General features: G+C 28.1%; 1 protein-coding gene across 1 annotated transcript; it reads right to left on the minus strand.

The window, feature by feature from the left end:
* Positions 1-10,032: 10,032 nt before the first annotated feature.
* Positions 10,033-11,754, minus strand: LOC145843207 (zinc finger MYM-type protein 1-like). Its single transcript, XM_082950666.1, has one exon. The coding sequence runs from the start codon at positions 11,752-11,754 to the stop codon at positions 10,033-10,035; it is 1,722 nt and encodes a 573-aa protein (XP_082806792.1).
* Positions 11,755-12,047: the final 293 nt, after the last annotated feature.

Consider the following 12,047-nt stretch of genomic DNA (forward strand, 5'->3'; position numbering starts at 1 on the left):
TGAATTTTAGTAAAGAAAAGTGTTTTGGTTGCTAATTAAGAATTTGTTTATATTTTCCTAAGTAATGAATTTGTTAAAAATTTTTTTTATGTTTTCTTACATTAGTACAGTTAGAGTTTTTTACAAATTAAATTAAAAAAAAGTATTGCTTTTTTATGATAGTTTAACACTAAAGTTTCATTTCTAATCATTAAAAACTGCTTAAATTTAAATACAATAACGTTTAGTGTGATACAAACTTTAGTAAGCGTTTATATAGGCTTTTTCATTTATTTAGATTTTACAGTTCAAGGAGTAGACAGTTTAGTATTTAAAATTTAAGCCATCCTTAAGATAGCTTCATACAAACGAAACTACTAAATTTTAAAAACTAGAATTCATAAGTTTTCAAACCTATTTTTAAATAAAAACATTTAAAACTTTACAAAAATAAAGAAGCTACTAATTAATTTATATTTCTCAAACTATTTTATTAGATTATTTATAAGTAGGTTAAGATGCGCTTGCCATATACGTTTGAAAAATTAAACATCTTATAAACCAATTATTTCTTTACTTTTTTTGTATTTTTTTTTTCTAACAAATTGATATAGCGTAGGAGTGTAACCTTCTATACGTAATTTTAAGTAATTTAAATTCTCCATAATTTAGCAGCAAAATATTTTTTTCTTTACTAACCTTAAAGTGAAGTTTTAAAAACTTCACTTTTATTTTACTAGAGAAGTTAGAAAAGATTAATGTATCTACTTAAAAAGCACTTTAGTTAACCTACTGTCAAAAAGGTTTAAAATCACATCAATTAAAACACTTATACAATTTTAGATCTTTTTTTTCATAAATGCAGCTTATACCAACACATACTACTGTTTTCTTATATTTTAATTTAAGCGTTACGTTGAATTGATTTATCCTATTCAAAGTCAAAAAATATTTTTAGTAAGATTTTAAAGATGTGTTTAAATATTAGTCGTTTAGTATTTTATTTTTACTAAATTAAAACAGTATCTTGAAAGTTGAATAGAATTGTAAAACAAATGTTCGTTAGTTTTGATTTTTTCTTACGACTATAAAATACTTAGATAGTTTTAATTAAAAGTAAAGAGCTTAGTTTAGAACATTAAAAAAAGTTTTATTTTTATTTTTAAAGTTAATTAAGTGTATTTAACCTTTATTACACCTAAGATACCAATTTTCTCAAGTTCAAAAAGACTCTTATTTAATTCAAGCCTAAACCAGTTTGTTTGTAACAAATAATTAAACACAAGTAAGAAAGTAATTAGGCTGAAAGCATTTATAAATATTATTCAAACTTTGAAAGCTATAAAGGCGTATCCTACGCTTTCCTTTTTTCAAGGTATAGCTCTATTCCTAACTTATTGAATAAAGCATAATTTTTCAACTGATAGTAAGTAGTGCAAAATGTCAAAAATTGAACCAATTGACGACACAGAAAGTGAATACGCCAACTTCAGCCGAAAAGCATCGAGCAACTTTGAAATGCTGGGCAGGACCACTGTTGCGAGCCACAATGCCGACCTGAACTCCTTGTCGTTGCATCAGGTACTTGATTGGTTTGATTTTTGTTGTATGTGTTTAAGTAGTAAAACTTTAGAAAATAATTGCGTCTCAGTCAGTATAAAGTTTTAAAGCGTACAACAAAGTAGTTTGAGTATTGAATCTGAGAGGGCGTACAATTGTTGAACAATTTTGTACTTTTAATAACGTTTTTATCAAAAGTATAAAAACTTGTGCGCTTATTTAAACTAAAAAATAGTTTTACCTTAAAAAAACTTTAAAAGTGTTAAATAATGTTTTAAAAGTTTATAGTTTGTATAAAAATTTAGTTTTATGGTAGAACACAAAAATACGACCTTTATTCTTGTTAGAAATATTGTAACTATGTGTTTAAGAACTTTTTACTGTTTGAAGATATGAGTTCTAAAAAAGTTAATGTTTAATAAAAAATGGAAAGAAATACATGCGTTTATATTTACTTTATTTTCGTTCAAGAAGTTAAGCTTTATTGTTGAGTATTTGTGACAGTTATTATCAGAACATTTTTCTTTTCAACATATATTTTAAAATTTAAATAAGCAACATTTAATGTTTTCTCTGTCATTCAGTTAAGTCATTTAGTGAACATTTTTCTAAACTACAAATTTAAAAACTTTGTTCTTCATTGAGTAAAAACTTTCAGTATTAGAATTAAGCACATAAAAGATGGAAACTCTTTAAATGCATTACTTTGTAAGAAAAAACTAAAGGTGTTTTTTTTTTAATTATCAAATTCTACATGTAAATGCTTGCTTTTATAGCTTTTTATTCGTAAATTATTTAAATTTAAAAAAAGTTAAAGGAAAACAGTTTTATTCTCTCACTAAAAGAGTTTGGTTTTTTGTTTAAAACATTTTAGTTGCAAATACAATGAAAAGCATATTAAAATAAACTTATACTTACCGAAACAATTTGAATTTTGTTGATATTAATACTTTTATTTTTAATATTTTAACTTAAAACAACAGCATAAACTAGTCGTAATTCGACTTAAAGTAATAATCTTAGTTTTTATTTGTGTTGAAGCTAGGAGTTTTGGTTTATACTAGATGTTTTAAACGCTTAAAAAAGTTGATATTTTGCAAAAATTTTTATTATTTTTTTTAGTTTAAAAGCTTTTTCCGTAAAAACTACTTATATTATTGATTGTTTTAATAACTATAAATATATATATGATCTTTATTATAATAAATTCAATACTTTTACAATAACTAGTAATTGTTATTGAATTTTTTAATTTTTAATATACAACATAAAAAACTTAAACAAATTTCTAAAAGACATAAAATGTTTTTACCGTGTAACTATTATCATTAGCATGCATGTTTTTTGTTATTAAATTCCACTAACACTGAATTTGTAAAATATATTGAAAATTAAGAAAAACTATTCAAAAAAATAAAATTTATAGTGTGTAAAAAGACACAAAAAAATCTTAAACGGATTGTTATTTATAGTATTAAAAGATTTCAAAAAGATTATAAACAATTAATTTAAACTTTTTTTAATACAAATATAAACTTTAAGTCTATCAGAAGTTGAAACACTTGTATTTCTGCAGCTGGTGATAAAAGGAAAGTTGAGCTTGCTAGAGCAAGTAATAGAGCAGTACTCAAACAGAGTCCAGAAGCGCAAACGCCTCAACGCGAAGGACGAAAAAGAAAACACGCCTCTGCACTACGCTGCCCGTTACCATGACTACGAGATCATGGCTCTGCTCATCAACAACGGAGCAAGTGAGATTTTTTACAAATTAGTATGTTAGCAGTTGTTTAAAAAGCAAAATATTTTATTTTAGCTGGTATTACCTGCTTTAGTCTTGTAAAGTCATAAAAGAGGTTTAAATTAAGCTCTCTTAGCTTTTAACTTGTTTTTATTTTATTTTTTTAAGAATTTTAACCTTTTAATGAATAAAAACCCGAAATAAAAATACAATTTTGGTCTGTTTAGTACAACTTATTTATAAGACTTCAAATTTTTTTAATACTTTTTTAGCAACTATTAATGCGTTAAGTTGTTAAAAGTAATTTATCAGTATTTTATAAGTTAAGTATGAAAATTATTGTATTAATATTAATATTGTAGATGTAAATGCTGAAGATGAGGATGACTTGACTCCACTTCATTTTTTATGCAAATACAACTTACAAAAAGCTCTTGACAACAAAATAAGACAGGTTAAGTATATGTTTTTAATTAACTCTTTTATGTGCTATTTACTTTATTTACCATAACTAATGATTTATTAATACCATCATTATACTATATACATACATATCATACAACAAAAAAACTACTTTTGTATATCATTTTAGTTTATTTACTTTATATTTTAACAAAGTGTGATCTTTTTAATTTGTTTGTTAAATAAATAAATTTTTTCTAACACTTATGAGTAAGAACAAATTTTTACAGTAATTTTTTGTTCGATATGCGCTAAAACTTATCTTAAGTTCATTCTATATTTTCCTATTTTTCTTTCAGTTACTGTTTGATTAATCTTTTGCGTGTTACTTATATCTAAGTATGAAACAGTAGATATTTTATTTTAAGATCTAGCATTTGTAATGTATTCGTTTTAGAAGCTTACGACGATTTATTCGCTCAACATACTAATATAATTTTTTTCTTGAAACAAGTTTTTGTTTGTTTTACAGACAAGTTGTTTATCTTCGTTTTAGTTTTGGTTTCTAACTTGATTCTTTATATTTAAAAAAAAAAACTTTAAAATTTACATTCATACTTTTGGCTAAAACTTTTTTAATGATAAAAACTTTTATTATCATTCTAACCATGTCTCATTTTTGGTACTCAAACACAACCAGCACTTTAACTTTAATTTAAAACAGTAAAAAACTTAAGGAAGCTCAATTCATGAGCACTTACATCAAACTAAATAAAAACCAGAGGAGCGCTCACGCTTCAACGGGCAACTGCGTGGAGCTGCTGGTGCAGAACGGCGCGAAAGTGAACGCCAAGGACTCCTCCGGCCTCACTGCCCTCCACATCGGCTGCGCCAAGGGCAACACTGACGTCATCAAGGAGCTGATGGAGGTCGGCGGCATCGACCTCGAGGTGAGAAATAAAAAGAAAACAAAAAAACTGTTTTAGTGCAGTAAAATTTAGACTAATAGCGGTGTAAAATTAAACTAATAATTTGAAAAACTAAAACCACATGTTATATGAAGATGAAGTTTATTTAAAAATTTCTCCAGTTGAGCAAACTAGTGTGCTTAAAACTATTTGGTGTGCACAGAAAATTCGCTGATTTATTTACCCATTGAACATTTTACAAACTTCTTTTAGTATATTTAATTATAAAACACCTTACAGAAGTTATACCAAAACATCTTATTTAAATTCTTTAACTTAAAAACTAAGGTTTAAATGCATGGCAAAAACTTTAGACAAAACACAAGTTTTTTTAAGTTACGGTTAGAAACGATTTCTAAGACAGCTTGACCTTTAATAAAAAGTTTTAATTTAGTATAAGAAAAGTTGACCTTTGACTTATTTTTCAAAGCTCGGAGACAATCAGGGGATGACGGCGTTGCATTTCGCGTGTTTGTACGGCAATTATGACGTAGTTCAGATGCTGACCAACAAGGGCTGCCAGCTGATGCCGAAAGACAAGGACGCCACGACGCCGCTGCATCTGGCCTGCATACAAGGGAACTTGGATGTAATTTAAAGTTTTATGCAAAATACACACATTTATTATATATCTATGTGAAAATTAGAGCTGATTAATATTCTGTTATGGACCATTTGTGTTTACTTTGATTTTTATAAAAGTTTTATATAAAATACACACATTTAATATATATCTATGTGAAAATTAGAGCTGATTAATATTCTGTTATGGACCATTTGTGTTTACTTTGATTTTTATAAAAGTTTTATATAAAATACACACATTTAATATATATCTATGTGAAAATTAGAGCTGACTAATATTCTGTTATGGACCATTTGTGTTTACTTTAATTTTTATATCCGTTGGTGTGTAAGCCAAACAACTTTTCAATCGTAAAGTCTTCATAAAGTGCATAATTTAATCAAAGAAACTGCGTAAAATACTTTTGCTGTAGTTCAATAAAAACGTAAACTAGTTGAAATGAACGAAAAATCAAACTTGTTGTTTTGCAGATTGTAAAGTTGTTCTTCGACAAGGCGAAAGTGATTTCAAAGCTGGGAAGAGGCTCGGTTGTAGGCAAGTTAAATATTTGCTTTTAAAAAGCTGTTTTAAGATATTAGATTTGTAAAAAGCAAAAGTAGAAAAAATACGGTATGTTTAAAAAAACGCAATAATATGCTAAGCTTGAAGTCAAAAAAAATGACATATATATTTTAATAATTAAACGTAATTTTGTGATCGTATGAAAGTCATTGTAAAAAAAAACCGTAAAACTAAATTATAGACAAATTTATTTAAATTTTGCAAAGTGAAAGCTGTTACAAAAAAACTAAACACGAAAATGACTCAGGAATGAAACGCAACGAGAAAGTGTCCACTGAAGAAATGATGCTGTACGAGCGGGATGACGACCAGAATTTACCGGTCCACCTAGCGGTTGAAAATCAGCACATCGACATCGTCAACTACCTCGTCAATCTTGCTTCTGACAAGGGTAGCCTATTAATATTGTGGTGTTTTAAGTGTACAACTATATAAAGAGTTTTTGGTTGTTTTTACTGCGGATTTTTAATATAATTTTATGCGCGAGTTTAAAACTTTTCCAAGTCAATGTCAAAACAATAAACTTAAAAACACTTGAAAGCATTTTTTAACGAAATTTCACAAAATCAACCTCATGATAATTTCGCAAGGTATCGCCTAATAACTTAAACCATACACTGTAAAAACACAAGCAATTTTTCAGCAATTTTTTTTGCGCAAACAACCTTCGACTTTAAACAGGTATCGCCGGGTACATGAACGAGAAGCAGCAGGAAGGTCTCACGTCGCTCCACCTGGCGGTGAGGGCGAACAACCTGGACCTGGTGAAGCTGGCGCTGGGGGAGGGGGCGGACGTGGACTGCCAGGACGGGAGGAAGGCCGCCCCGCTCTTCCTGGCCTGCCAGATGAACTTCGTCGACGTCGCAAAGTACCTGATTGACATGTGAGTGGTGAATTCATCTTGTCATGATGCATTAAAAGTCGCTTAGTGTGTTTAATTTAATAAAACAAACTAATTACTAAGTTTTGAAAGACATTTTTTTTTAATGTAGACACACCAACTTGTCTGTTGAGTACGCGTTTCTTTTAGCACGCTTTTCCTTTTTAAAGCACACTTTTGGGCTGTGTTAAAAATGGGTAGGTGTCAGAAAAGCACAGCGTCACTTTAGCACGGGGTGACACTTTAGCACGGTGTGACACTTTAGCACGGGGTGACACTTTAGCACGGGGTGACACTTTAGCACGGAGTGACACTTTAACACGGGGTGACACTTTAGCACGGTGTGATACTTTAGCACGGCGTCACTTTAGCACCGAGTGTCACTTTAGCACGGTGTGACACTTTAGCACGGAGTGTCACTTTAGCACGGCTTCACTTTAGCACGGGGTGATACTTTAACACGGAGTGTATTAACTTTATCACTGATTGATTCTTTTGCACAAAATAAAAAGCTTACTTTAAACTTGATTATCTTTTAACTTGGTTTACTTTAAAAGTACAAAAACTCATAATCTAAATAAAATAAAAACTCTATATTTAAAGGATATTGACTGGTATAAGCTAAAACTTACACTAAAATGTAATTTAATTATATGAAAATACAAAATAATAAACACTTTATCAAAATATAAGCTCTACGTCTAAAGGATATTGACTGGTATAAGTAAAAACCTATACTAAAATTATACTAAAATAATTTTTTTTTTGTAAAAACAATAAAAATCATGCACTTTTTGGAAATAAAGCTGTTAGTCCAAAAGGTATTGATACTAATTTGAACAAATTGAAATCCGTACTAAAATGAACTTTACTTACATTGCAGCTCTTTTCAATGACTTTTCTTTGGGTAATGAGCCTTTAATTGATAGTGGAAATCCATTTATTGCCGAACTCACAAGTCCTTTTGGACTTGCACTAGGAACTAGTACTAAAGTTTAAAATAACATTTACGTAACAAACAAAACATACATTTTTAAACCTATACTAGCTTGTTCAAAACATAAACAAACAAAACATAAACTCTTTTACACTTTCTTTAAACACAAGAAATTGTATTGTTACTTTTACTTTCACAGCTTAAACGTATAAGTAAACTATGTGTTTAAATAAAAAAACATTTATTTTCAACTAATCACTAATACTTATAATAATGTTAATGTTGAACTGCTAACTTCATGAACTAAGTGTTAAAATTAATCCTATCATAAACAAGCCTTATACTTTCTATTATGTTCAAAACATTTTAAATTTTTTAACTATATAGAATAAAAACGAAAAAAGCTAAATCAAATATAAGGATATGAGAAACACAATGTCTAAATCTATAGTATTATTAACAAAACGGTTTACAACTAATTATAACTTATTTAATAAAAAAATTGCAGAATAATAACATGCTTTAGTTTTTATGCTTTGTATCACTTTATCTCGTGAGTTTTCAATAACATTTACTTCATGGTTATGCGTATTTACTTTTTTAACTACTTGGTTTCCTATTGTATGACATCTAAACTGTTTTTAAAATGTTGTTTAATAAATAGTCAAGTCGTTTACAATATAGCAATTAGTAAAGTAAGAACATAACCAAAACAATAGTTCATTATTTTAAACTTATGATTTAAATTTAAAAAAATCTTAAATAAATCAAATCTAGTCTTCTTTTAATTAAGTGTTTAACAGAAAATAAATGTCAACATTGCTTACCTTGCAGTTTTTTCTTTTACATCTCCAAAATGTTTTACCAGCATTTGTTTTTCTGTCAAAGAATAGTTGGTATCCTTTATACAAAATTTTATTATGCTTAGTGGTTCCTTCCAGTGGCGTCGCGTGGTATTTATTTTAGGTGGTGCAGAATTAAAAAAAATCCCCTAGTTTAAAACTCTTTTTTATTTTCAATAAATACTTTTTTTCTAAAACAATTACATTAAATTGCTAATGTAACTTAGGATTTTTTTTTTTTAGTAAAACATTTTTTTTTCAAAAAAAAAAACTATTTGAGAAAATAACTTAAAAAAGAAAAGATAAATACTTTGAAAATTAAAGCAAATATAGGAATATAAACTTTTTTTTAAGTAATTTAAAAGACTCAAAAAATGTTAGCTTACTTATGAATATTAATTTTTAAGAAGGCTTTTTAGTTTAAAGTAACAGTAGAAGAAATTTAGATTAAAAAAAAATTATTGTAATGAAAATACAGCAACTTTTATAGTTCTATATTTTGCCTCAACTTTATTTAAAAAATATTTGATTAAACATCATACTAAGAATGGTTATTTTATTAGTATTTAACTTAACAAAATAATAAATGTCTTATTAGACTTGGCAAGGAAATTAAAAAGTCTAAAAACAAAAAAAAATGTTATGTAGAAACTGCAAGTTTATTTAAAGTAAAATTTATTTTACTAAGTAGAAAATAATTGCTTATTTACTGCTGAATATTGGAAACAATAAACGAGTACCAACTTATAACTAATTAAAACTTTTGATGTTTGAAAAAAAAACAGCTTGACTAGTAAGTTAAAAACACAAAAGTAAAATAAGCAAGATCATAAACAAATTTTACGAAGTCTCTAACTTACAATTTAGATTAAACAGACTAATATTATAATAAGAAAATACAGCAAATGCAATAATATTTCTTTAGTCTCAACTTTAATTTAAAGAATATTGGATTAATTAAACACAAACTATTAATAACTATTTTACTAATAGTTAATTTAAAAAAAAATCTAATTATACTTGGCAATAAATTAAAAAGTCCACAAACAAATAAAATGTTTTTGTACAAAAATAATTTTGTTCAAAGAATAACTTACATTACTCAGTAAATAAATTTTACAGAATTTTAAAATAAAATTAAGATAAAAAAACAAGTTTGACTAAGTAAAAAACTCAAAAGTAAAACAAGCAAACTAATTAATATTAAGTTTTACAAAGGCTCTGAAGTTAAAACTAAATGGAGCTTACAGTTTAGATATTACAAACTTATATTTTAATAAAAAAACAGAGCAACTACAATGATACTCCATTTTAGCTTCAACTTTACTTGAAAAATATTGGATTAAATACCAAATTTAAAATAATATTTTTGCTTATTTTTAACTAAACAAACAAAGGAATGCATAATGAAGCTTGGCAAGTAAATTAAAAAGTCTACAAACAAAGAAAATTTTATGTACAAACTACAACATTTTAAAGAAAAACTAAACTTGCTTAGTACAGAAAATAGTCACTACTAAATACCTGCCTAAAAATTAAATCTAAAGTTCAAACTTTCCAAACATAAATACTTAGACTCTTACTTTTCACCTTTGTAACAAAAATTCATTCTTCTCTCCTTTTGGTTGATAAATTTCTCCATCACCTCTTCCTTGAAGCTAGTGCAATTTTTAATTAAGTCCCTACCTATCGAAATAACACCTAAAGAATTTAACCTTGACTGACCCATGGTGTTTCTCAAAAATGTTTTTATCCTTTTCAAAGATGAAAATGTTCTTTCAGCTTCTACACTAGTCATGGGAATAGTTATCAAAATTCTAAGAAGCTTTGAAGTTTCGTTAAATATTTTCGTCAGGTTATGTTCTTCAAGATATAGCAGTATTTTAACTAAACCATCCTGATGCATTTCTTTACGTGAATAAAATGTTTTCAGTTCTCGTTCTAACTGTTTACATTCAACAACAGGATAGCACTTCTTCACTGTTTCTATAAGTTCTAAAGGAATACAAGATTTATAAACAGTAAAATATTTTGCCAAAAATAGCTGCGAAATTCTTAAATGGCCTGAAAACTTGAACCTTTCAGTAATGTTGAAGCTGACACTATCACACACTTCTTTTGCTGATGAAGAAAGGCTTTTTTTAACATTCTCTGTACTACTTGAACATCTTATACTGTTGACTGCAGCTTGAAATGTTTCCAAATGCTGTTCAACTTTTTGAACAGTTAGGTCTGTGCATTGCATGATGTTATATAAAATTTCAACTGCAGGCATAATTTCTGAAAACAATTTCAGCCAAAAATTAAAATTGTCATCATTTAAAGTCCTAATACAGTTTTCTGCTGCAGCTATTGTGGAATAACCAAAACGGTCCGGGTTATCTACAATTAAATTAAATCCTGCAAGTAATTCCTGTTTATTGAAAGAAACTCTAAGAACAGTTTTGGAGTTGTAATTCCACCTGGTTTTACTTCCAGAAGGAATATTCACTTCTAGAGCACGTTTTCTATCTGGCGACTTTGAAAAAAAAGAAGGAATTTGGTCTAGCTTAGCAAAAAAAAGTTTAGCTTCTTTGTTGCAGCTAGCTGCTTTTGATAGAATTAAATTAAGCTGATGAGCTGCACAGTGAACGTAGTGAGCATTTTCATAAACTTGCTTCACTTTTACATGTACCCCTCCAATCCTTCCCCGCATGACTGAAGCACCATCATAGGTCTGTGCAACTACTTTCGTTTTATCTCCTTTCAAGATTTTCTCTAGCTCTGTCAGAATGACATTGGCTATTCCATCAGCATTGACTCTGTCTGGCTGGAAGAAGCCCCAAAATCTTTCAACTACTTTACAGTTGTGTATATATCTGATAACTAATGATAGTTGATTTTGGATAGAAACGTCTGTGGTTTCATCAGCAACTATAGCTATGAAAGGTGCTTCACTGACTTGAGCAATAACTTTGTCTTTATAAATCTGAAGAACACATTCAAGTATTTCATTTTGTATAGTTGCTGAATTTCCTTTGAATACTGTACTGTTTTCCAGGTGTTCACTAACATCTTTATCAAGAACGCCTGCAAAATTTAGCAGAGATCTAAAACAACCTGGATTTAATGAGTCTCTTTTTTCATCACTTCCTCTGAGTGAAATCTCTTGGAAACCACAAAAAAGAATACTGTCAATAATTATTGACAAAACTTTTCTGTTTTTCTGAACTTTGGTATTGTGCTTATCAATACTATCCTTGTAGCTTTGACTTAAAAAGGTACTAATAGTATTTTTTCCTAATAAATTAAAAGAGACCATGCTGTTTATATGGCCAAGTGAACATTCATGGCTTTTGCATCTTGCAGAGATGTTAGAAACATTTTTGAAGCCAGTTTTAGTCCATGCTGCTTCCTTCCCAAAGAGCAAGCATGGGAAACAAAATAGAGCTTTTGTTTCCAAGCATCCGGACAGCCATTGGTGTTTGGAGTAATAACTTTTGTTGAACTTCCTCTTAACTGTTTTACCTATAACAAAAGTTTAAACATTATTAAATCAGCTTAACAATTTTAAAAGACTCAACTTTTTATACATAAAATATTATATAAAATATA

This window comes from Thalia democratica, chromosome 8 (assembly GCF_965202585.1).
Source record: "Thalia democratica chromosome 8, ktThaDemo2.hap1.1, whole genome shotgun sequence".
Taxonomy (NCBI): domain Eukaryota; kingdom Metazoa; phylum Chordata; class Thaliacea; order Salpida; family Salpidae; genus Thalia; species Thalia democratica.

Excerpts from the sequence above, each read along its gene's own strand:
- LOC145843207 (XM_082950666.1), bottom strand. The coding sequence starts at position 11,754 with ATGGTCTCTTTTAATTTATTAGGAAAAAATACTATTAGTACCTTTTTA.